This window comes from Pogoniulus pusillus, chromosome 13, assembly GCF_015220805.1.
Source record: "Pogoniulus pusillus isolate bPogPus1 chromosome 13, bPogPus1.pri, whole genome shotgun sequence".
NCBI classification, from domain to species: Eukaryota; Metazoa; Chordata; class Aves; order Piciformes; family Lybiidae; genus Pogoniulus; species Pogoniulus pusillus.
The window spans coordinates 13,014,495-13,039,930 of NC_087276.1; the positions used below are offsets into that span (position 1 = coordinate 13,014,495).

General features: G+C 39.4%; 1 protein-coding gene across 3 annotated transcripts in view; it reads left to right on the plus strand.

Annotated features, from left to right (window-relative positions):
• The window catches only part of USP7 (ubiquitin specific peptidase 7), a 73,337-nt gene that overhangs the window by 24,390 nt on the left and 23,511 nt on the right, over window positions 1–25,436 (plus strand). For all 3 annotated transcript variants that reach the window (XM_064153029.1, XM_064153027.1, XM_064153028.1), the window contains exons 2-11: window positions 7,487–7,591; window positions 12,444–12,642; window positions 13,579–13,717; window positions 14,380–14,468; window positions 15,116–15,224; window positions 20,017–20,147; window positions 22,881–22,935; window positions 24,111–24,191; window positions 24,279–24,369; window positions 25,109–25,191. In XM_064153029.1, coding sequence (XP_064009099.1) covers window positions 7,487–7,591; window positions 12,444–12,642; window positions 13,579–13,717; window positions 14,380–14,468; window positions 15,116–15,224; window positions 20,017–20,147; window positions 22,881–22,935; window positions 24,111–24,191; window positions 24,279–24,369; window positions 25,109–25,191 — 1,082 coding nt within the window. The remainder of the gene's footprint in view (window positions 1–7,486; window positions 7,592–12,443; window positions 12,643–13,578; window positions 13,718–14,379; window positions 14,469–15,115; window positions 15,225–20,016; window positions 20,148–22,880; window positions 22,936–24,110; window positions 24,192–24,278; window positions 24,370–25,108; window positions 25,192–25,436) is intronic.

The window sequence follows — 25,436 nt, forward strand, 5'->3', positions numbered from 1 at the left end:
GGAGAATAAGCAGATAAATTACTTGCTGCAGCAAATTACCTATTTTATAGAACAAGTTCTGTGTAGGCTATTTTTTCTCAGCTCTATCCAGTTACCTTGTACCTCTTACTCTCACATAAAGATGGTTTTCTCAGTAGGATGAAATTTCAAACACTATTTACAGACTGATATCTTTCATGGATGTTGTTTCAGTTTCAGGAACTTCTTTGTTTTATCTAAGATTAGAATACTCATATAACCTGTTAAAAATATATTTTTCTCTTGCTTCATTAGGTACATTGGCAAAATTTAAAACCAGTCTTGCCATTCTGTGTTTTGTCAAAATGTTCTCTCTGGACATGCAGACATAATGACAGGAATACAGGGTAACAGCAGTCTAATGATTGATCATTGTAATAAGTGGTGGCTGGAGTGTTACTGTTTGTGTAGTCATTGCCAAATATTTTGTAGGCATGGCAGAGATGAGTCTGTTCTCAGGAAGTTGTCCCATCCCAGTAATGTTTTCTTCTTCATTTACTGTCTTGCATAGCATCATGTCCTTCTGTGGGGGATTTGCAGTTCTCAGTCAACAATGCAATAAGTATTTGTTTCAGATGACAATTAGAGGGCAAGAGACTTCCATATAATACTGTTTCAATTATTTTTTTTAAGCTCAAGTGCTGGATACTTGTTCTGTAGTAAATACATGTCCTGTCCACTTCCTTCCTTTCTTACTAAATTTACAAAGGCAAAGTTTGAAAGCATTGGAGACCTTTAAATCTTGCCTCCCTAGCTGGAAGTCATATTGCTCCCTCTGCTCGTAATACCTTTCTCCCTTAAACTGTAAACTTGTCTCTTGCCTCCTCATGTGTCTGTACTAGACTTCCCCCACTGAAGACTTAGTCATTATCCTTCACAGGATATCCTTCACCTTTATAAAGGTTTGCTTTGCTAGATAGACCTTTGGACACTGTAACAAGTACTGAAAAAGTAATAAACCATGAAAGAAAGAAAATAATAAATTAAAAGCAAATTGCCCACCATTTCACTGACAAGAATTTATGGTATTTCCAAGTTACAAAAACATCTGTGGCATCCTGATGTCAGTCTGTAGGACCTTTGGGTGTTATGTACTCCCCTTTCCCTTCTTCCCATTCTATTGACCAAATGAATCTACAGCTCTATTATTCTTATATCCTTTAAAAAGTGTTTTAGGTGAGTTGCTTTCATTTTTTGATGCTTTTGAAAAGACAGCCACACTACAGAAATTTATTGATACCTCTTCAGATTTTCATCACCACAACTAAGGATTGTCTTGAGAGAATGAAACTGTGTAGAATACTATTCATTTAATTGTTTTTCTCCTGAGTCCCTCTGTACATTAAGTGGTGCTTGTAGTCTAACGGCAGGTAGGGATTAGAGGCAAAATAATTTCTCTTACTTTTGAAAGGCTGAGTTCTCCCAAAGCAAATGAGGGGAAAATTTTGCTTTGAACATGTGTAGTTTCAATTGATTATTGTAAGTTAATTTCCTTGAGATCATAGAGCCGGAAGTTTGTTTGGCTAATTTTGGTGTGTGTGGTTGGGTGTTGGTTGTTTTTATTTGCTTGTTGTGGTCATCTTTGGTTTTGTTGTTGTTTCTTTGTAAACCCTGCCTCCTGGGAGTAATGTCTAGTTAGCCTGGCTTTGTAGCAGTGATTTCCAGGGTTTTTGGAGAAGCAGCTGCTGGAGCCCACAAGTTTTCTTGGGAGCTGTTAGTACTGTGACATAAAACACAGTCCCACTGTTTCAATACCTGCAGACTGCTTGCAGGTGTGGTCCGGGGAGTCTTTGCTCTGGAAACTTGTGAAATTACTTGTTCATGTTGTGCTTTCCATTCAGAAGCAGCTATTTATTTTTCATCTTCACATTTTTCTAAGTTTCCTGTTTACTTACAAGAAGTAGTATTCTTGCTTTAAGATTTCTGATTGAGTCCCATCAGTGATCTCTGCACCACCACGGTTTGGTAACTGCTTCAAACAGTTCAAGAGGCACTGCATTTAATGCTGGCTTTAGGAAGTTTTCAGTTTATGTATCTTGATACACAGCCCCATAGTTACAATAGCAGAAGGTCAGTTTGATGGTAAAAAGGTGATCTTTTATGTAGTGCTTGACATTGTGGAATATTATCTTCATTATAATTTCTAGCAATGGGGATTTTTACTAAACTCTCTCCCCTGTCCCAGCTGCGTTGTATTGTCCATGTGATACTGGCATAACAAATTATGCACCCAAGAGTTAAATTTTTAGATGTTTATTTGATGTATTTTAAATATTGATACATTTAAAAAATAATAGAGTTTAAAACTCCTTTTTAAAAAGAGATTATGCTATGTTCTGCAGTGGCAGAGAAGTTAAACAATGAGCACTGGGTAGCAGCAGCTCGGTGAGGCTGCCCCTGGAGTTCATTACAGGTTCTGCTGCTTTTGAGTGTGCAAAGCTGAACCTGGATTGCATGTTCAACATGCAACTGATGTCCTTTGAATAGACTTTGACTGCTACAAGACTGACTTGGCTCATTTTTCAGTGAGGTTTACATAGCCTGACTTCTTGTCTCTTACTGCCATGTATTTTTTCACTCAGTAGGTCTCTATTCTCAGTGTTTACTGCAGCTTCATTCATCCAGTGGGACTCATAGCCTCCAATTTGTTCTGTATGTATATGTGGTTCTATTTATATATTTCTAAGAAACCAACTAGCCAAAACCCCACAAACAAATAGCAACAACTACCAAGCAAATAAGCAAACAAAATCCCACCAAAATAGTATTAAAATACTTTAAAAAAAAAAAAAGTTAATGAGGGCTTGCATTATAGAATGTGAATTTAGCCCAGCTGCAGAAGAAAGTCCTGTGTTTTGCAGCTTCTGCTCCACCCCTAAAGCCGGAACATTGACTATTAAGTTTGGAGCATCAAAGTCTTGAAGCTGCTGACAGCTGTGGATGTTTGAGTTGTTGACCTGCTAGCCCTACTGGTAGTCTTAACCCCCTTGTCATTTCTGGGATATCCGTGGAAGTTCTGCATGGGGGTCTGTGCAAACCACCTGTAGTATGACATACAAAAAAGTCCTTGATACTAGTGACTTCCATTGTGAGGCGGTTGTGCACCATCTGTTGTAAGCAAGGTTTTGGTATCACTATTGCACCTTCATTGTGGTCTCCTTAACCACCAAAAGAAACCTGCTAGGGAGACTGCCTCAGTTTCTCATCTGTGGTTGCCAGATTCAAAAGCTAGTGACAAACATTATAGATGATATTTCAAATTTTGAGTATTTGGTGCCCAATGAGTTGTGACTGAAAGCTATGAAATTAGTAGCTGGCTGTTGTTGTTGTTAAAGTAGTAGCAGTTTTCTGCCATAATTTAATTGCTGCAGTAGTGGAGTCATTCTGTAGCTTTTGTCTGCATGTGACTGCAAGCATGTTTGTTGCTGAGCAGTGTATCCTATCTTCTGGAGGGAGAAGAAATTCTGCAGTACTCCTGCTTTCTAACAGGGCTTATGTTGTGCCAGAAGTCACACAATCCTCAAAAAAACTTTTTTCTGCTTCCTCATTAATAGGAAAAAATATAGCAGACTTTGGGATTCCTTCCCTCTTGATTTCCTTCACTGTTGATTTGAATTACTGGGACCAATAGAATAGTAGAGCAATATTTCTTATAGTGACATTGAGGTCATCTTATTAAGCCATCTGAATCCATCTGAAACAGCTTTTTTTTTTTTTTTTTCATTTTGATTACAATCCTTTTTAATCACTGGTGCTGATTTTCTGATTACTTAACAATGTGTTTGAGTATGATAATGTTGAAGTCGTAGTCCATGACAAGGACGTTTGTTTAATACTTTCTGTATGGGCTGACTGTCCCTTGGGAAATTGTAGTTTCAGACAGGTTTAGTTTGGGGGTTTTAACCCTTAGCATCAATTGCAATAACCATTTTACTTTCAGACTTCCAGCAGTTCAGTGACAGACTCAGTTAATGAGCAATGAGAAGTGTGCATCTGCAGAGTCATTTATATATAATGCAGTAATTTGTCTATGGTGACTGACACCTCTTGCTAGCTTTCCAAACTATATTGTTGTGCGTCAGTTTCTTTTCAGTTGCTCGTTTCTGGTTTTAGACTTGATTTCATTTTGGCACTCACAGGCTTTCAGTGAATAAGCGGTTTGTTCAAATTCGTTAATGTCTGAAATGCCTCTTCTTGGGAGACATATCTTAATCTCCAGCACTTCAAGGTGTGTTTGTAGTGCAGTGGTATGAGTAGATTGAAGGTTACATACAAGCACAGTTTTCTTTATTTCATCACTACCTTTGCCTGGCGTTCCTTTTTGTAATGAAATAATAGCTACAAAGTTTTGTGTGTTGCGTTTTTAGGGAGGCAGAAAGCATCTTTAGATGCTCTTCATCAAACAGTCTGCCTGTGTCTAAAATCCTGGTACCAAAAGCTGTGTTTTAAAAATATTTTGCAACACCATATTCCCAGAATTAATAACATCCTCGTTCACAAGGTCACTCTATGCTTTGTTGTTACAATTTCTTTGTTTATGTAACTTGCATTAAACTTTCTGTTGAGCAGACTGCATTTGTTGACACATTGTGGCTTAAACCGTAGTATGTTTGATAGGAAGGTTATCCTGGCCAGTGTGGACAGGGTTTTGATTTGGTTTTTTTTTTTTTTTTTCTGTTTCTTAATCCCATATTGTATAATTAAATAAGTTTTTGGCATTGTTCTGCTTGAGGCAAAGGAAAACATGTTTCTTAATTAAATCTTTGTATGATTTGGCAGTTCTTTCCCCTGAGCTCTTATGGATAACAAAGGAAAATGTAAATTACTGCTTTTCAATGCTATAGTTGGAAGTAAATGTTCACATACTATATGCTGGTGAATCTGGTGAGCAAGGACTATGTTGTGTTTGTGCAAAACATCTGCAGTAGTTGGATTTTATTAAAAGTTTCAAATTTCCTTTGCTCATGGAAGACAGAAACATTCAGTGGTGTTATCTGGGTTCCATATCTGGCAGCTGTGTTACAAAACGTGTCAATATATGTCAGAAAAGGCAGCAGTGGCACACATTGTGATTCAGTTTTTCTTATCGCTGAATAGTATCTCTCAGAAGCTTTTGCTATGATCTCCTGTGTGTTTTCTTCCTCCTCTCTAAGTGTTCATATTTTTGAGGGATGTATAGCTCTTTTTCTTGATTAAGAACAAATCTTTTCCAATAAAATAATATCCCATGTTTGAAATCCTCTTAAAATATTTTAGATGAGCTTTTAGTGGAGAACTGACTATTCCTCAGTTATTTGTGTCATTTATTTCTAGATACAAAATTACCTTGATGGTAACTTGACAAACTTGTAAAAAGTCATAGTATAAGTGTAATGTATGTAACTCTTTCATTGCTGTAGGTATGTTCTTAGACATAAGTGAGCCAGAGGACAGCTTCCTTGTTACACTCTCACCATGCTGCTGGAAATCAACTCAGTGGGATCTTTCCTTCTTTATTTTCCTTTTGTTCCTTTCCCTATTCTTGAGTTGCAGTAGTTCAAGCTTGTCCTCCCCTTAATTCTGTTGTAATTCTGTTTATTTCCACTTGCTGTTGTTCCACATTGCCAGTGCAGCTGGCTGCTGCTGGGGCTTCTGCAGCTGTATTGCTCAGGAGCCAGACTTCTGCCAGCATTTTTCTAATGAAATCCAAACTTGAAAACATATTGGGTGTGCTTTTGTACTAATAATTAGAAAAGAGAAGAGTGCATGCTTTATTGTGGGTGCTGCATTCAGTATGTACATTTCACCCCTGCCTGAGTGAGGTTTGCTGCATTTTGAGAAGTTTATGAAAGCTCTGCAAGAGCATTAAGTTTATAATCTTTGGTAGCTCTAACCTAGAAGCAAGTCTCCAGCCTGCTCTGTTCATGCTCAGGGCAGAGGTTAGTAGTGCAGTGGCTTTACTGAAAAGAGTAAATCATTGGAATGGGAATGCCGATTTTGTGTACTGTGAATGGACTGAGGCTACAAAAGCACGTTGCACACACCTAGCGTAGCAGGGCTGTGAGGAGAGGGAGGACTGTCGCAGCTGGTGGCTTGCCCAGCTTCACCTTGGCGCGGTGTTACCGGAGCTCTGGCCTTAGTTCCCTGGCTTTTCAAAGGCTTAGGCCACCCCCCCACACTTCCACACCTTGGCCGTGCTTGTCCTTTTTGTGCGGGGAAGAGGCAGCTGTCTTCAGACAGGACTGGAACAGCTAGGCCTGTCGGTTCCGCGCTTTCTCCTCCGCTGTATGTTCCGAAAGGTTGGTCCAGCGCTCTCCTCTCCTCTCCGCTGGGTGTCCCGCAGACACGGGGCCCCTCGGTTCCGCGCTCCTTTCGCCGCGGCTGCGGGCCCTGTGCGGCCCGGCCAGCGGCGCGACCGGCTCTGTCCAGGGTGCTGACGGGCCGGACGCTGCGGGGAGCGGCCCTGGGGTATTCCCACATGAACCCTTCCCCAGAGGAGTCCGCCGCATCCCGGGCTGCCGCGAAGTCACTAACCTGTGGGAAGGGTTGAGGTGTGAAAAGTGGTGTTATTTACAGAACTTAATGACCCTGGGGGAGTTGTGCTGTCGTAAGATGTGCAAATTAATAGCGTAAAACTTGTAAGACCCTTCTAAAGAGTCTTTTAAGTAATGCTTGTCCTTAGATGTTTGCAAGGGGTTATGGGTTTTGTTCAGCTTAATTACTTTTTATATTCACATATATATATGTTTCCCTATAATTGTGACGAAATGATCCTTCAGCTTTTGAAGTGCAAGCAATGGAGCAAGGCGTTGTTCAGTTGTTGGATAACTTGGGAAAAGCTTGTTCAGTCAAAGCAATGAATCTCTCAAATACTGGTATTTTAGTTTATGGAGGTGTTCTATATCTCTTCTTCTGGCGGCTTGTGTGTACTTAAACAATTACTGTAGCAAAACGTAATACCAGTGAAGGCTAGAAACTGGAAGATATTACCTCTAAAATGTTTTTGAGATGGTAAAGGATTTCCTTTCCATTTTTTTCTGAAGTAAAATCTGTTACATTTGATTATATTTTTACTTTTATTTTTAATTAAAAAGAAAAGTAGCAGTGCTGAAGAACTCTTAACGTAAATAGCTAATTTAGAAAGTCTGTTGTTAGAAAATTGTATCTGTGTAAAAATATGTCATGCCAGCAAAAGTAATTTTAAAGTTTGTCTTTAATGAGGCTTGATTATGAGATACTGACTCTAAGGCCATTTGGAAACTGTGAGAATGACCTTATGTAATGTGTGTTTCTGTTCTGTTTTAATACAGACTTTTTGCTTTGTAAGTCTTAATCTGTTTGAGAGGTTTTGCAGTGAGACACACACCAGTACAATTGTGCCCTGATTTTAAGCAGGTGCTGTTTTGAAAAATATGCCCTTTGTCTCATAAACATTACCTGAGACAGGAATATTAATGTAATGGATTAATTTTTACCTCTTCTGTGTTAGCTGGAGATACAGATGATCCTCCAAGAATTACTCAAAATCCTGTCATTAATGGGAACGTAGCAATGGCTGATGGACATAACAACACTGAAGAAGACATGGAAGATGGTAAGCAAATATTTGATAAAAGAAATGGGAGCTTGGCTTTCATATTTTTCTGATATGTGAGGACAAAACAGATTATGTCTTGATTATGCCCTCTGAACTGCAGCTCATTAAAAAACAAAACCCTCTATGGTTGTGACTGCTGAGTTTCTGTGTAGGCATCTTTGTACAATAGGATCAGGCATTTGAGGGCTTGTGATTTCACTCACTTTCTAGATACTCATTTAAAAACTGTTGAAAGTGATACTGTCCATTGTTGTGATCTGTGATACATCCCTTGAAACCTAGTGCAGATGGTGCATTGCTGAACAGCAGTTTTGTCAGTTAGGGAATTCCTTCAGGACATTCAGAATCCTTATGTGCTGCTCTCTTGTCAGGTGGCAGTCTTTGTATGGTAAGTCAGTGGTTCATCAGAGCTTTTTTTGCAGACTTCCGGTGAGGTCAGGAGCTTTGGCCCACTCTGCTATGGATCATCGTTCAGAGTTAAAATGTGATTATTAAGCAATACTCTAATAGTTTCTCATTATCTTGTTTGATTAAGAAGTGCCTGGCTGCACCTTTGTGCTCTGCGTTGACACAGAAAATAGTGCTGTTGCAAAATGTTATAATTGCAGAAACCTGCCTGAGGCCTTGCATCACATAAGTGGATGGTGCCTCTTTTCCAAGTCTTGTAAATCAGTTTAGCTGCTTGCTGTTGCATTATTTACACATCAGTGCAATTCTTCTTTCACTATCCTAGTTTGCAGCACAAGTACGTGTGAATGTCCAAGCTGTCCATTATACAAGAGAGAGGAAAAATGAAGAGAGACAATGGCCTCTTGGATAAACATGCTTTATTTTCTGTGGCTGCTGTTTGTAGCAAGTGGGATCAATCTGAGCTGATAAAGAGTGCACAAAGAGAATTTAGATACCTCTTCAGTGAAAATCTTTGAGTTTAATGGTTCCTGTGAAAAGAGGTGAGGAGTAGGATCAAAGGTTGATGCTCCATAGAAACCAGCTTTCTGCTGAATTTCTAAGTTCAAGAAACTTTTGAGGTCCTTTTGTTCTTCCTGCCTGGCACAAAATACAGTGACTGAGGAGACTAGAAAAAAGTGCAGCTCTTGTCTGCTTTGCTAGGCAACTAACCACAGGCATTGTAAAGAACATGTAATGGGGGCAGCACCAGACCACCAGCAGGACTTTCAGATAAGGCTGTGTTCTCCCTAATGGTGTGACTAGAACCTTTTGTTGCTATTTATGATGTCTTAACAATTAAAAAGAAACAGCCAAAGGAATATGCTATGCTTTGTGCAGAAAACGACTTAATGGACTAAGCTTTGTGAGCTGGAATAAGCAGCTTCTGCAAATAAAGTAAAAAATAATAAAACCAAGGTTCTGATCAGATTTTGTTTGCAGGTGCATCAGTATTTGCAACAGCACACAGAATAAATTCTCTTAGAAGTTGGAGTTCAAACAGAAGGTCCCTAGCTAAAGAAGCTCACAGCTTTGCAATTACCTACTAAAGTCTCATTTCTGTGAAGAATTGCAGAGGCTAGGAGGCTTTTGGAAGCATCAGTCTTAGCCATATGCTAGCCTTGCATGCTGTATTTGGATCATTATTAAAATATTCATAGAATATTTAGCCAATTTCTCCCTTAATCCTTCAGGTTCAGAATACTTTAATAACTTTAGTGTACTTTAAAGGTAGCAACATTTACTAGGAGAGTAAAGGAATCTGCTTTTCTCAAAGGTTCAAACACTTAAATACACATTTCAGTCTTAAAATGGATCATGTTCTGCTTTAAGATTTGGTTTGAAGGATCTTTGTCATATCGCAGTGCTAAATGTGACACTCATCTCATCAGCGAGAAAACTTCTTCAGTGTAGCAGATATAATCCATTGCGTGTAACCTCAGTAAGCATTGAAATCTGGGTTTATTCATTACACCTTGTGCTCAGGATCATGCATCATGGTTGTAGTTAGGGACTTAAAGGAGCCTTACTTGCCAGTCACTGCTGAATTGTGTTGCCAGCTGCAGTTCTCTTTTGGAAACTGGTGGATGTGTCTGTGATGGTGAAAAAAAGCTTTTGTTTAGTTTTATGTTTGGAGTACTCATAACACCTGTTATTTAAACTTCATTTTAAAAATATAATTCACATTTTAATCAATTGCACTTCCTAAAAATATAGGCTTTCTGGAAGGAGAAGGAGGTTGTTATTTTGATGGGTTGTGTGTCGGTTTGAGTAGAACTGAAGTGAAAAGAACAGGCAGGGTAATGTTAGGTCATTCTGATAAGGAGGCATAGCTGCAGGAAAGTGGCTTTGGGAGGCTAGCAGAGAAGCTGAGAAAAGTTCTGAGCTGTGCGAAGAGGGCAGGCTGCTCAGCCCTGGGAGTGAGAAAACGTTGTGGCTAGCTGCACAAAGGGGCATTAAGGGAGGTAGTTGGTCAGGTCTGCCTCTATGTGTGTGGACAGCCTATTTCTGCTGTGTAAGCCTATCAGAAGTACACGCCCCTGTACCAAACTCCACGATATAAGCATCGTGCTTAGCTTCAGTAAACGGATTGACTGCCTATGTACCATATTGGTGTGAGTCCGTCTCTTTCCTGCTCCCGCGCAGCCTAAGTGAGGCTAACTCAACAGTTGTGTTCTGTGTTTTTAAAGAAACTTCTATTTTAGGGTTGGTCTATGTTTTGAGACTGCTTGTATGACAAGTAGTCACTTGTGGCTGCTCAAATATTTTTTACTGCGAGGAGTACCTTTCTCTAGTGAGCTCTCTCGCACCAGCTTTCCTGAAAAGAAATCTGAAATCCAGGCAAACTTTCTGTGAAGCTTCTGCAGATGCTGCGTGGGCTGTGCTTTTTAGCTGACACCATAGCAGCACTGCTGCATCCTTGTACTGAAGTGCTCTGAAAGCTGCTGCTTCAAAGGAGGCTGAACGCAAACTTGGTTGGCTTGTTCTTTGGAAGCTTTGGCTGAGGCCAGAAGTGCTGATTTTGATAGTGAACAGGGAGGTGTTCTGGAGCTGGTTTTGAAATAGGTGTGGTGCAGTTTTAAACTGGTAACTGTGTTACTGATTTATTGATTCTGCCTGCAAATCAAGTTGGAGAGGGGAGAGCTCCTTCGACTGCATCCTTGCGTGGCTCTTGATCAAAGTAGACCAGATCTCTACTTTGTCAACAGACAAGTGAAGAGGTAAAACAGGTAGAGAACAGTTTGTAGGCAAGTGATAGACTGTTGGTTAGTCACACTTAAATGTAGGAGGGGAAAAAAAGAGAGGAGAAAATAACTCTGCAAACTGTTCTGTTAGTGAGGATTCTGACAGCACTGGGTAGCACAAAGGTCACTGCCGTTGTAGAGGAGAGAGAAAAGCTGGTTTCTACTGTAGTACTGTTACTTTTTTAAGGCTACCAGTCCATATACAAATAAGATCAGCTGTGCTACCAAGATCAAGGTCAGCAGAATGACTGCTTGAAAGAAAATGGTTCTGCAAGGGAGGAGAATGATGTCTGTCAAAGCTCTCTGGCAGTTGTGGTCAAATGTTGCTAATTTTCTGTATTGCCATGTGTACCATTGCATGCTGTTATCAAGTGAGTTTCACTTTTGAATGTAGCAACCAGGGGCCACCAAGTTGTAAAAAAAACAATTCAACACAGTCTCTGGTACCATGGAAAGCTTCAAGCTTTCTTTGCACAGAAATAACTCATCTGTTGTATACTGTTCACCTTGTTGCATAATTTGATCAAATTTCTAGCTTGGTGTCATGCCTCAGTGATTTTGGTTTCAAGTGTCACTGGCTCTGTGACATACCTGCTTTAGTTCTGCATCGCAAGTGGGCAATGCGAGAAAGGTGGCCTGTAGCCTTTTATGCTACTCAGACCTTCTTACATCCAGTAGCAAAGCTCCCCCGTGGTACACAGGTGTTAAGCTGCTACCATAAAAAAGGATGGCAGTGTCTTATGTGTACTCTACTTCATCTCTACCCTGTAAACTTGTTGGGATAGGCTGTAGGTTTTTCCTCTCTGTATGCCATGTGAGGCATGTCACAATAAAGAGAGCCCAGCCTTGTGCATTCATGAAGCTGGTGCAGTCTCCAGCACCCTGTTATAGCTGTATACAACAGAAGCAGAACAGATTGTGGTATATGAGGAACTGGGGATGTGGGAAGAAGGCAAAATTAGTTTAATTGTGTGTGTCAAAATAAGTCTATAAAAACCCCACAATGTCTCATTTGACTTTGTTTTGGAGCGCTAAAAATCTTTACAATTTTCACATGCCACAGCAAGTGAGGGACCCTGCTCTTGAGTTGTTTCTCAGCAAACTGGTGTGAGATTTTGAAAAAAACCCAACCAAACAAAACAACAAAAATGAACCAGTGGAGTTCATCTCTTGCAAGCAGAAAATATCTGAACAGTGACTTGGTATCCCCAGGGCAATTGAACAGGTTGCGAAAATCCTTTGCCCATCTTGGTATATGCAAAGAGCTGACTTAAACTGGGCTGTGAAGACACAAGTAGGCTGTGATTTATGTTGTAAAGCATTTGATGTTTGTGTCTTGCTGTACCTGCTGTGTTAGAAGGAACTTGAGTGATAGCAAATTCTAGTCCTAAGGAATCATTTAAGAAAATGGTATCCAAAAGGTATGTGTTTCAGTGCTCTGTTCTCCTGAATGGTGTTGCAGTGGCGTTCAGAATGAAAAAAAAAAAAGACTCTTCAGTTGCTCAGCAGTTCGGTGCCTCTCAAGGTTTGGGGTCTTGTTTTATGGTTGCTTCCAATATCTCACTGTATAAAAGAGAACTCCAGTTACATGATTTTTGAAAATGACATTTTGAAGTGAAGAACGCATCAGGTTTTTCAAGTAATTTTGTGTGTTGCAGATACAAGTTGGCGATCAGAAGCAACATTTCAGTTTACAGTTGAACGCTTCAACAGATTGAGCGAGTCAGTTCTCAGCCCTCCCTGCTTCGTTCGGAATTTGCCATGGAAGATCATGGTTATGCCACGACTCTACCCAGACAGACCACACCAAAAAAGTGTAGGCTTCTTCCTACAGTGCAATGCTGAATCTGATTCCACGTAAGACCCTTTTAAATTATTGTACAGGTCCTAATTTGATACTAGTTAATCTGTATTGCAAGAAATACAAACATCTACAAAAAAGCTTCCTGCAAAAGGAAAGAATTCTTGCATGGGTTTGAGTCTCTGTTTTTCTCCCACCTTTATAAATCCCAAAGCATCCTCTCTTTAGGAGGACCTAAAAATGGCTTATGTAGCTACAAGTTTGTGGCGGAGTTCAGATATGTTTCTGTTTGATTGCTGGGGGAAAGTGTTTGGTCACTGTCTTGGTGTGGGAAAGGTTCTAGGTTTATTTCAAATTAAAGTGGTACTGGAACTTCTGTAACCCTGCTGGACTATAAATCCTGCCCTGTAAAGCATGTGAGCAGGTAGCAACTGAGGCGGAGCAGCGTGTGAGGTAGTCTTCACCCAAAGTCAAGTTCGTCACTCAAGTGAGACATAAACGTGATCATCAGGAAGTGCTGCAGAGGAAATGAGTGTTGCGGAGTTTATCTTGGGTGAGGGAGGGTAGAACCTCCACCTCCTTTTAGACAAAGCCTGAGTTCTCACACTGTAGATGCTGAGGCTACTTTTGAGTTGGCCTATCCATCTGCATTAGATTAGAAATAGCTCACTTCAGAGAGCAGTTGGCTTCTTAAACCACTGTTACCTGCAATTGCTTGGTAGTACTTCAACACTATTGCCCTAAGTGTTCATTCCAGCTTCACATTCATAGTATGGCTTCAGAAGGCCCTGGGTATTCATGACCTCAATAACAATTAACCAAATTTTAATATCTACTAGGGGAAAAATAATTAATATTCCTATCTGAATAATAATTATACATATAAAAGTAACGTACCATAAATCCTAAACAACAACAACAAGAAAGAAATAAAAAACAATGACTATAAAAAGCTTGGCTTTGAGTTTCAAATATTTCTTCTGTATTTATAGGTCATGGTCTTGTCATGCACAAGCAGTTCTCAAGATAATAAACTACAAGGATGATGAAAAATCATTCAGTCGTCGTATTAGTCACTTGTTCTTTCATAAGGAAAACGACTGGGGCTTTTCCAACTTCATGGCCTGGAGTGTGAGTAACTGAACATGCAGTAATCTGCTACCAGAGGGGAGCAGTTTGAGTTTGCACACCTGAATACCTATAGGAACCTTTAGAAAAGTGCTTTGTCCAATCTGTCACTGCTGTAGATAGATTTTTTTTTTTCTTCCCTTGTAAATTCCTGTACTTAATTATTGTAGATTGCTTTCACCTATATTTTTATTTAAATATTCCCTCATTATTATTTGCTCCATATCTGAATGTCTGTTCTTTTTTTTTCCACTGTGTAACAGTGTCATTCTGAAGCAGCATAGATTTTCTTGCATTTCCATGTGTTCTTTGTGAATGTGTACAGATATTTAATGTTCTAATAATAGTACTAAGGCTGAGACAGCTTTTTAAGCATTTTCAAAGGTTAAGCTCTTATTTTTTTTTGTCTGGAATACTGTTAAGAAGAATCTTTGATTACCAACTCTCTTTATCCAGGGAAAATGGAAATAGCATTGTAAAATCTTAAAAGCCATGAACGAGTTTGCTGGATTGAGACATGAAAAAAGAATTGAAGTGCATTAAGCTTAGAAATAGTTTTGTTGATGTCCTTCAGTTTGTAAATTAGAAAGCAACATCTGACTGGATTCTTCACTACAGTCATATTGCCAGCCCCAGTTTCCATGTTTGTCATTCCTGTTTTACAGGAAGTGACTGATCCTGAAAAAGGCTTTATAGAAGAGGACAAAGTTACTTTCGAAGTCTACGTTCAAGCAGATGCTCCACATGGAGTGGCGTAAGTATCATTGTTTAGGATGAAGAATTTCATCTTCAATACATTAATGTTGCTTGAGATTATTGAAGTATTTTTTGTTACTAATCTGTAGCTCTTATTAAACATCCTCTCTTTGTCACCTTTAATTGATGACAATATATTTCATTCATCACAGAGACTTGTTTATAGGGTAAATTGCCATTTTACATTAGCCAGCATAATGTTGTGGAACTTGAGCTTCCTACAATTTTGTGATTTAACATCTCTGCAAAACTAGTGTCAACACTTCTCATTCTGCTGGTGGCTTTGCTAACTAACTTGCCTTGGTTTACAGTTGTTTTAAAGCTGACTCATCTGAGGTGTTCTTATACTATGTCACTTCTAAACAAAGTGATTTTACTGCAATGCAAGCTTACTCTTAGAAGTATAGCCCTGGGTTCCATAATACACTTTTCCGCCCTGCCATGTAGAACGTCTTGAAAAAGAAAGCTTAACAAAATCACAAAGCAATTAACTGCTCAGGCTGTTGTTACTGGCAAGCAGTAGTGAAATGTAGTTTATATGGACTTTAAGTGACACAAAGAGTAGCCAATACCTACCGGCAGCACTACCTTAGGGCAAATAGTTAATAGAGAGCTATTTCGGTTTTAACCACTAACTGTTTCTAGGTGGGATTCAAAGAAGCACACAGGATACGTTGGCTTGAAGAACCAGGGAGCAACTTGTTACATGAACAGTTTGTTACAGACTTTATTTTTCACAAATCAGCTACGAAAGGTAATTAATACAAGAAAGAAAATGTGATTGTTAATTGAAATATCCAATATAAATGAGTCAAACAAGAGTTCTATGTTCTTTTTGCCTCCTTCATTCTTTTAGAGTTGTGACTTAGATGCTGATGCACATTCCTCTCCATGCTGAGTGCAGGTGGCTTCTCTGTAGAGCTTGTCAAGCACAAGCTTTTGTTTTTCTTGAAGACAGCCAGAGTACTTAGTCAAGACCTGAGCTTAAGGGGTCTTTCTTGGACTGTATGATGAGTTAAAGTTGCTATAAATTGGTGGGGGGTAAGATTGACTCTATCTTTTGCAAGCGAGTGACAGAAGTAATTCACTTCTCTTGAAACAGTCAAAATATGGAAGTCACTTGTGACTTCTTAGCCCATGGACAGTTTAAGAAGACTAATATGTTTGACCTCTAGTTCATTTGTTTGGTCTTCTAATTTGTGTTATGCAGTTGAATGTTCTGTCAGTATAATTAGTGTTTTTGTAGTGGTGGAAAGCATTATAATTTCAGTAGTTTAAACAACTTAATTCCATGTTTGCCTCATCTATGCTTTTTTTGTTTACTGTAGACAATATTTCTTTGCTGAAAGGAAGAACTTTAAATATCGGTTCAATAAGTATCTTATCCAAACCCATGGATAAACACACCAGATAGTGTATCAGTTTAAAGGAGTGTAGTAGTCTTAATGGGATAAACACATAAATGATGAGTTGGCATTGGATGTGGCTATCTGGAAGAGGGGATATCCTTTAGAAAAAATGTGTCTTGGCACCATTTAGTTTTTTTTGGAGCATCCCACTGATCCTAATTGATCTTTCTGTGCATTCCTGTGCTTATTGTGTCTCTCTTAGTGAAAAAGAACTGTCTGACTTAACCTTCTCTTGTTTGAACCAGTTGTTACATTTCCATTAAGCTTTCTTTTCTCCAGAATTTCTCATTTTAATGCACCTACCTTCCACACTGTCCCAGCTTTTTCCACCATCTTATAATTATTTACATCAGTGTTGCCTGCAAGGATCCCGGTTGGGATTTCTCTTTTGCAATATGTTGCTTACTCTGAAGCATTGCAAAAAATAGCACATCAAACTGCAGTAGACTGTAACTGAGATCTTACCAATGCCATGTACAAGCAATAAATACTAGGCTTCTTTTACCTGATGTACCTGTTGCTTTTTTGCAAGAGGTATAATTTTATAATTGGTTATAATGCCTATTCTTTTTGCTCAGCACTCGTAGTGTTTGTGCATTTTGTGTTTTTGGACAACGTCGCTTTGCTCTTCAAAAAAAAATGTGGTTCTATAATAGCTACATCTAATCCAATTGAGTAGTTCCTTTCAAGACTGTCTTGTAGTCAGTGAATCAACATATACCATGAAGTAATCTTGTTCTGTGAAGAAGAGATTCTTTTTGTGATACAAATTTGTTTCAAGTGAACTAATCTTTTTCAGACATTTCCCTGCACTTTTTCCCAGCCCACAAATAAATGTCAGCTTTTAGCAAGTGTTAATATCTGCATAGTGACCATATGAGAAGGCTTGATTTACTAGCTGTTAACTACAGCTTCCTTTATGGAAATGTTACTGCACATCAGCTGGAATGTCCAATTCTTTGCTCATTCCTGAGGTTTTCAGAGCCCCTAGTGTGAGAACAGACTCCACTGGTAATTGTAGACAGTTTTAATACTCATTTGTCATTATTAGAGATAAGGAAGAATCAGCAGTTGTCTTGTCTGAAAAAAAGACATATTTGTTTTCAGTTTGAGAAACCATGTTCCTCTTAAAGCCAAATCAAATGTGTATGGTCCTCAATTTGCTTATCACCAATTCTATCTTGCTCTTATTCCTCCTGACTTAGAGGTAATGATTTCTGTTGTTGTTACTGAAAGACTGGTTCACAGAGAAGCTACTGTTAGGAGGAGCAGAGCTGGTAAAGCAGTGAAGGATAGCAAAGGCAAGTACATACCTATGGAGAATAAGACTCTGCATACCTGTGGAGAGTATGTGTGGGCAGGGACTGATGGAAAGGTCCTTTTCTGAGAGACCTCAGACCCCCTCTAGAGATCACAGGATGTCAGGGGTTGGAAGGGACCCAAAGAGATCAAGTCCAACCCCTCTGCCGGAGCAGGACCATAAGATGTAGCTCAGGTCACAGAGAAACGCATCAAGGCAGGCATTTAAAGTCTCCAGGGTCTGATCAGTGTCTAAACATCTAAGGGCTGGGTGTCACAGAAACATCAAGGTTGCAAAGACCCTCAGGATCACCAGGGTCAATCTCTGGCAGTGCACAGTAACAAGAGAAGGAACAATGGAAACCAACATGAAATGTTTCATCTCAACACGAGGATAAACTTCTTTATGGTGAGGGTGATGGAGCACTGGAACAGGCTACCCAGAGAGGTTGTGGAGTCTCCTCTGGAGACTTCCACAACTCACCTGGGTGCTTTCCTGTATGGACTACTCTAGGTGATCCTGCTTTCGGCAGAAGGGTTGGACTGGATCTCTGGAGGTCACTTCCAACCTCTAACATTCTGTGATTCTTCTTTGCCCTGTTTCCATGCAAAAGATGGGGCAGGTTCTTGGATATCTGAAATGACATCTCCCTTTATTAACAACTAGGTGGCTGCAGTGGTAACTGGTAAACCCAAGGAACTTTCTCTTCAGAGTGTGTCTTCATTTGTTTGTGATTTAAATACAGTCCGCCTAAGCAAGGGGCAGAGGTAATTTCCTAAATGGGTTCAGCTTTGATCTTGGATAATATTCCAGGAGTCTTCCTGTGTCTCCCTGTGACTGTGCCTTTCTAGCCGGTCAGTCCATTTGAAAACACTTTCTGGTTCTCTTGAAAATTCCCAGCAATTGATGAGAACAGTGCAGAATGTTTAGATAGCTCTGTCAAAGTCATAAATACTGGCCCAGGACAGTTCTCTCCCCCTGGCTCTCCTCAAGATATGTTACCTTGCTTTGGAATTTCATACACAACATTTTCTTCCCATCTTCAAGTAATTGTGTTGACCTTAAGCAGTGTGTTCAAGCTTATCTGTAGCATTCTTTTCCATGTAAATAACTGATATTTCTTTCCATTGCTTATAGCCATTGTCTGCACATGTCCCTGTCACTCTCTTGTGCTCATTTCCTAAGGGAACTTCTTAGGTGTTGAATTAGAGATTCTGGTTTCTTCCAGAGGATCAAAATGCCCCATGCCTTGATCTTGAGGTCAAGCTTTCAGAGTTTGGGAGGGTAAGGTGTTAAAATAAGGGTCTGTAGAGAATGGGTTTTGAAAAGTCAGTTGTTTTAGCTTGAAGAAACACTCAGGTTTTGAGAAGACACTAGTTAAATGCACAAAGTGAAGAACCAAAGAAAGGCTGTGTGTTGAATGCTTAGCTTGTAGTAAGAGGTGTACAATTTCAAAAGTAAAACTGGTGTCTTTCTTCATGACACCTGGGATGAAGTAATTTAGTAATGAACTGCCAATATTGTAATATTACTTGAGAGATACAGGAAAAGAATTAATCGTCCAGATGTTATGAGGCAACCAAATAGGAATTAAATGCAAAGGTTCTGATTTGATTAATTCCCAAGGTCTGTCTTGACTATAGGGGTTTGCTTTCTGTATGAAACTTTCAGTATTTCAGTAAAATAGTTAATTTTTCTTCATCTTAGTGCTTAGAAGAATATTACTCTTCTAAGTATTCATGTTGCTGGACTGAAATAGAGTGGGAAACTAGCCTGCCAAAATTCTTACCAACTTTTTTGGCCTTTTTTCTTTCTTCTTTTCTTTTTATTGTGTCTTTCATTTGTGATCTTTTTATATCAGTTTTGTCTTCATCTAACGTCTGTCTCATCTGGTTCCCATCACCTCTGCAGTGGTCCTTCATTTAACAATGAACATTTTCCCACCAAATGAGCTATGTACTGAAAGTTCCAACCTTGTTCTGCATATAGGGAACTGAAATTTTTTGGTTTTCATGCCTTGTTCCCTCATCTCATTCCATATCTGTCTGAGATTTCTTTTTATGTTTGTTTTCTAAATGGACATCTCACTGTAAATCCCTTTTCTTTGCCAGTGATTTTTTCCCTGTATGTATTGCTGTAGAGTTTTTACAAAGCAAATTTCATTTCAGTGCCTATTGTGTTCCCCTAATTCCTGTTTGGTCTATTTGTATAATTTCTTTGTTCCCAATCCTTCCCAATCAGTGCAGTCAGTGAATTGAATTGTTAAGCTGTTTATTTGCTGGACAGCAATGATGTTAAGTAGGACTGAATCTATTGGGCAATCTCAGAGATTCCTCTGACAGGCTTCTCTCCATGTGGACCATTCCTGGCTTTCTTCACTTACTGCCATTTATGGTTTCGTGTGGTTTGGGTTTTTTGCCTCCCTGTAGGTGACAATATTTACAGAGAGCCAAGCTGCAGCACAAAGGTGAGGCTACTTTTAAAAGCCTGGTCCTGCTGTGATGATTGTGTAGACATAGCAGACGTATTAAGTTGTTTGAAGACGTTCAATACTTAAGTTTGTTCACTTTGCTAGGGTGGAACAAAGAAACTGTTTAGACAAAATAGCTATGGATGGAGTCTGTTGTTCACATCTTTCTAACCACTGTGCTCTAAGAAGAGGCATTCCAGACAATTACTGTTTTTACACTACATGATGAGCTTATTTTTTCAGCCTCTTTTGCAATGATGATTAAATAGAGTGTTATGAAGGAAGTCACTGAAGAGGAAAGAATGTATTAAACAATATGAGCAATAAACTTTTCCTTAGATACTAATTGAACTAAATGCTTTTTCAGGCTGTGTACATGATGCCCACAGAAGGAGATGATTCATCCAAAAGTGTTCCTTTAGCCTTGCAAAGAGTGTTTTATGAGCTGCAGCACAGTGACAAACCAGTTGGAACTAAAAAGTTAACAAAATCTTTTGGGTAAGTTTCAGAAATGTGGGTATTTGTTGGGAGATTACAGACTTCATAAAGCTTTTCATTAAAAAGATTTTGTTTAAATTAGTCTATTTTTAGAGAGGCTCAGAGAAGCATTACATTAATTGCTAACTTTTCTTAGTTTACTTGGATAGGTTTTTACTTATAGTCAGTACTAAAGGCAGGTTTTTTTAGGGAAGGGAGCACCACACAGTCAAGCATAGCTGTTAATAGCAGGATTTTAATTTACCTGGTACTTGAAAATTGTGTGATGTTTATGACTGTAAAATTCAGGACTAAATATATTGTTGAAATGTTGTGGTTAGTATATTGTTAATGGCTCTGCTTTAAATGTAGAGAAATGGGAGTGGTTTGCATTTCCGTAGTGTCAGTTCTGCACTGGTGACTGCTGTAACATTTTCTCCCCATGTCCCGAAGGTGCAGACGCTTTTGCCTGTGGGCAACTTACAGATGTGTAGTGCTCCATTCTGTTTCATGATGTGAAGCTTAGGAGGAGTATCTGTTGAATGAAGGTGTCAGAGCACACATACCAGTTAATTCTTTGCATTTTCCTCATTCTAGGACATTGTTTTTCTTTACAGAAAGACTTGCTTTCTGTTTTCAGATTTGCTCAATATTCAGTTCAATTCCTGGTATGTTTTCTAGGCTGGTGGTACTTGCTGCAAGATGCTATTACAGAGTGTCATTTAAAATCTGAAGCATTCAGACTTAGAACTGTACAATGTAGTTGTGTTTAGAGTGGTGATTTTTTTTTTCTTTACTAGTTTGATGTTTCAGCTGGGCACAAAATAGGACAGGAGATTAAGATTAGTCTAAGTTTAACAAGCCTTCGCTTTGCTTGTTGTGTAAACATGGAGCAGGGTTTTACCAAAAAACATTCTAATAGGTTGCAGTTTGCATTGCTTTGTGACACTGTGTTTGTAAAATAGTCTTTTGCAGCAGTAATGACAAGAATGTTTTTATTGAAGAAGAGGTGAGGAAGTTGGTATCGTATTTTTTGTGTAGCTGTCTTAGTGTCCAGCCCACATCATCTGCTAAGGCTTTGTTTGCTAAGTGCTTTGTTCTCATAAGACTCTTTAGAACCTTCCTTTTACAGCTGTTGAGGGAAGCTTAAATTACAATGGGTATCCTCAGTTTTGTGTTTATCTGGTCGTACTCTCTTCCTCCTAGCACACTGTATATTTAGTTTATCAGCACTCCTGCTGTCCTGTTACACTGGAGAGACATACTGATATCATAAAATACTTCATCTTGACCTTTGATCCCTCCTATGTCATCTTCAGCAATGTGAAGAGACCTTTCTTGAGAGTGGTGCAGATGCTTGGTTTGTACCTGAAAGCAAGATCTGAAAAATGTGTTCATACCTGCCTTCATTCTTGGGAAGGAATTTTTAACTGTTTAAAGTTTTGGTCTTCCCCATTAAGTCAGAGATATTTCTAACCTTGTGAGACCTGCCTATATGTTGTGTAGAGCCAAACTTTTTACTGAGTGTTATGAATTTGGTTCCTTTGAGTAGAAAGTGATGCCATTGTCTAAAGGAGCCCCTTTGGATCTTAATACTAGCATGGAACTCTTATCTTTGATTTTTGTCCCTTAAGCTGACTACTGTTTAAAGCTAGGGGAGTCAGGAGGTTGTTTCCTGTTCTTAATTATCCAGCAAGTCGTTTGGCTTGTTTAAATGCAGATCCCCACACAGTAGTTTTGGTACACTTTGGGGTGCAGTATGCTGCTGTGTGCCAGTGGTGGTGAGTCAGAAGACAGTGGGAGGGGAAGTAAGAGTTGATAGTGGTCATTGGTACATGATCGCTTCCGTGCATCACTTCTGGCATCAAAGGCCAAGATTGAAGCTGATGCTGAAGCTAGGGCCTGCAGCAACCATGACTTAGTTTTTATGTTAGGAGTGATGACTCTTGCAACAAGAGTTGTCAGAGACTTAAAAATCGTTTTTTAGTTTAAAGAGTTCATAGGAGAAAATATTTAATGCTGAAACTAACTCCACTTTTACACTTATATGCAGTAGCATTGCCTGCCCTTATGGCAGTGTGCCAGACTGGCTATGGAGCATTTAGAGACTTGCTCTCACCCCTCCTTTCACATGAGTGGGTTTGCACATGGACAGTTCTGGAGACTTGATGCCTCCTTTCATCCTTGGAGTTACTGTGTGTCCAGGATTCACTGTTTAGATGAACACAAAGGAGCCAGTATTCCCTGTAAAGCCATTTACTTTCTTTCATGTGCTGAAATAATCCCTAAATGCTACTTGACTCCACCTGAAGGGCCCTCAAAAGAGAGGCTGTTAGAAGCACGTTGCAGAAACAATTCTGACAGCATTAAATTGCTCCCAGCCCTTTTCTTAGGAGTTTTTTTGAACTGAGATTAGGTTGTAGGCTGGAAGAATTGTTATGCTAGCGACAGCCTGGCTCTGGCCTCTTTGACTGGCTTCAGCTGCCTTCCTGGTCCCTGTCCCCAGATTTAGAGAAAGAAGGCAAGCAAGCAGTTAATGGCTGCCAAAATGTACCCCAATTTCACCTTCCCTTTTTCCTGCCAAGTAAATGCTGCAGAACTAAATCTTCCTGTGCATCAGCCAGTACTAAATCTCAGAGTTGTTACATCTTGCTATGTATAAACTTCTTAAGCTGCAAAGAAACCACAAAATGTCTTTTGAGGTGTAAGTTTTCTTCTTAATACATTAATTTTGTATTCATTTGTCTTACTAAGGTGGGAGACTTTAGACAGTTTCATGCAGCATGATGTCCAGGAGCTGTGTAGAGTGGTATGTTTTTGCTTTTTTTAATCCCTGATCTCTGATGCTTAATGTTGTCTCTTGCTACTGTGCCCATGTAATATAATTTAGTAGCAATCCCAGTGATACTGCCACTGATTAATTTAAATTGGCTCTGTAAGACAGTTTGTGCCTTGCTTTGTTTCTCCTTGTATTAAGAATGGGATTGATGTGACATTTTGTGAGTGAAGAATTTGTAAAGCGTAGGGAAGGCTAAAAATAAATGGGGGGAGGGGTAATACCAGGCATCAGTACAGACTAGAGGTTGTCCTGCTGGAAAGCAGCTTCATAGAGAAAAACCTTGGAGTCCTAGTTGTCCATGGGCCAGCAATATGCCCTTATGGCCAAGAGGGCCAATGGCATCCTGGGGTGTGTTATGGAAATGTGTGTCCAGCAGGTCAACAGGGCTTCTACTCCCCCTCTGCTCTGCCCTGTTGAGACTGCACCTGGAATATCGTGTCCAAGTTTGGGCTTCCCAGTTCAGTAGAGACAAGGATCTACGGCAGAAAGCCCAATGGAGAGTATGAGAATGAGGAAGGGACTGGAGCCTCTTCTGTGAAGAAAGACTGAGAGACCTGGGACTGTTTAGTCTTGAGAAGGCTGAGAAGGGATCTTGTTAGTGTCTATAAATATCTGAGGGGTGAGTGTCAAAGTGAAAGTACCAGTCTCATGTTGGTGGTGTCAAGTGATAAGAACAAGGAACAGTGGGTGTAAGCTAGACCACAGGAGGCCTTACCTCAACACGAAGAGATACTTCTTTCCACTGAGGGTGGTGGAGCAGGCTGTCCAGAGAGGTTGTGGAGTCTCCTTCTCTGCAGACTTTCAAAACCCTCCTGGATGCATTCCTGTGAGCTCTACCCTGCTTTGGCACTTCCAACTCCTAATGTTCTGTATGCTAGTGGTACTTAGCCCCAGAGGGAAATGCAGTTTTGAAGATACAGATGTATTGTTGCATTTGTGAGGTTTTCTGGGACTAAAAAAGTGTAGCTGGAGCAATCCTCAGTGCAGTTTTCAGGAGTAGGAGGAAGATTTAAAGGACTAGAAAAATGCCAGTATGAATAAGCCAGCATTTCACTTAGAGTTTAACCAGTGAAATAGTCATCTGTGAGATGAATAAATTCCAAGCCTGCAAGTCTGGCCAATGTAAAAGCTCGTTTCTCTTTCAGCTGCTCGATAACGTGGAAAATAAAATGAAAGGCACGTGTGTAGAAGGCACTATTCCTAAACTGTTCAGAGGCAAGATGGTGGTATGTATTTAATATGCTTCAGAAATAAGATTAACTGTGTTTCTTGAACACATTTAAAGTCTGTGTCCTTTTGGCTTTTCTTTACAGTCTTATATCCAGTGCAAACACGTAGACTATCGATCTGAACGGATAGAAGATTATTATGACATCCAGCTAAGTATAAAGGGAAAGAAAAATAGTAAGTGATGCATTATGGGGCACCAGTCAAATACTTAAACGTGCTGGATGTGTATCTCTTGATCTCAAGTGGGTTTGTTGGCACTCGGCACTTTGCAGTGTCTCTGCTCTAAGATACTTCATTGGAAACATCATATGTTACCTTATTTTTATTTCTCTCTTTTCTTTTTACTGTTCCTTCATCTTTAATTCTCTAACTGATATCTTTTCATAAAACTCTAACATATTTTAGGAGTTTTCCAGGTGTCATAAAAGTGTATTGTGTGTACTATGATAATAACAGAAGGTTATAATTTACACATGAGGGTGAACTTGGAGGAAATAGATCCTTGTTTAGACCTGGCCTCATTAATAAGCAAATAAAAAGAACTAAGGATTAATCAGAGGGGTCTCTTACAACTTCATTGGGTACTTGGCATGTGACATTCTAAAAAGGACATGTGCAAGTCCAGCAGGCAGTCATCTAGCTTGATACTTAACAGATAAAAAGTGAGACCAGGAGATGTGACAAACAACTGAACCTACATGGTTTTAAAACCTTTTGCTTTTCTTATCTATCCCCTGACAATTTGGTACTTTTCTTGACATTCTTAAACAACAGAAAACTTTGCTTTTTAAAGTAAAGACAGAAATATTCAAATGCAAAATCTCATGTCTTAACTGATTTGATTAATCCATTGTTAAGCAATCAGACTAGGGTAAACTTTCCCTACAATTCACAACCTTTCTTTTTCATTTAGTTTTTGAGTCCTTCATTGACTATGTTGCAGTGGAACAGTTGGATGGTGACAACAAGTATGATGCAGGAGAACATGGCTTGCAGGTATTTGCCTTTTTTAAATTTTGATTTTTAAATTTAATTTCTCTACCCCTGGTAAAATAACTTTACAAGGTTTAGGTAGTGAAAAAGTGGTAGAAAACCCATTCTAGGTTGTATCAATGGAATTTGGTGATACTTCCCCTAAGCAAGCAATTAAGCTCTTCTAACAGCAGTTAAGGTCTCTTAAAATGGAGGTTGGATCTTAAAGCAATTTAATTAGCAGTGAGTTTTATACCAGTAAGTGTTCT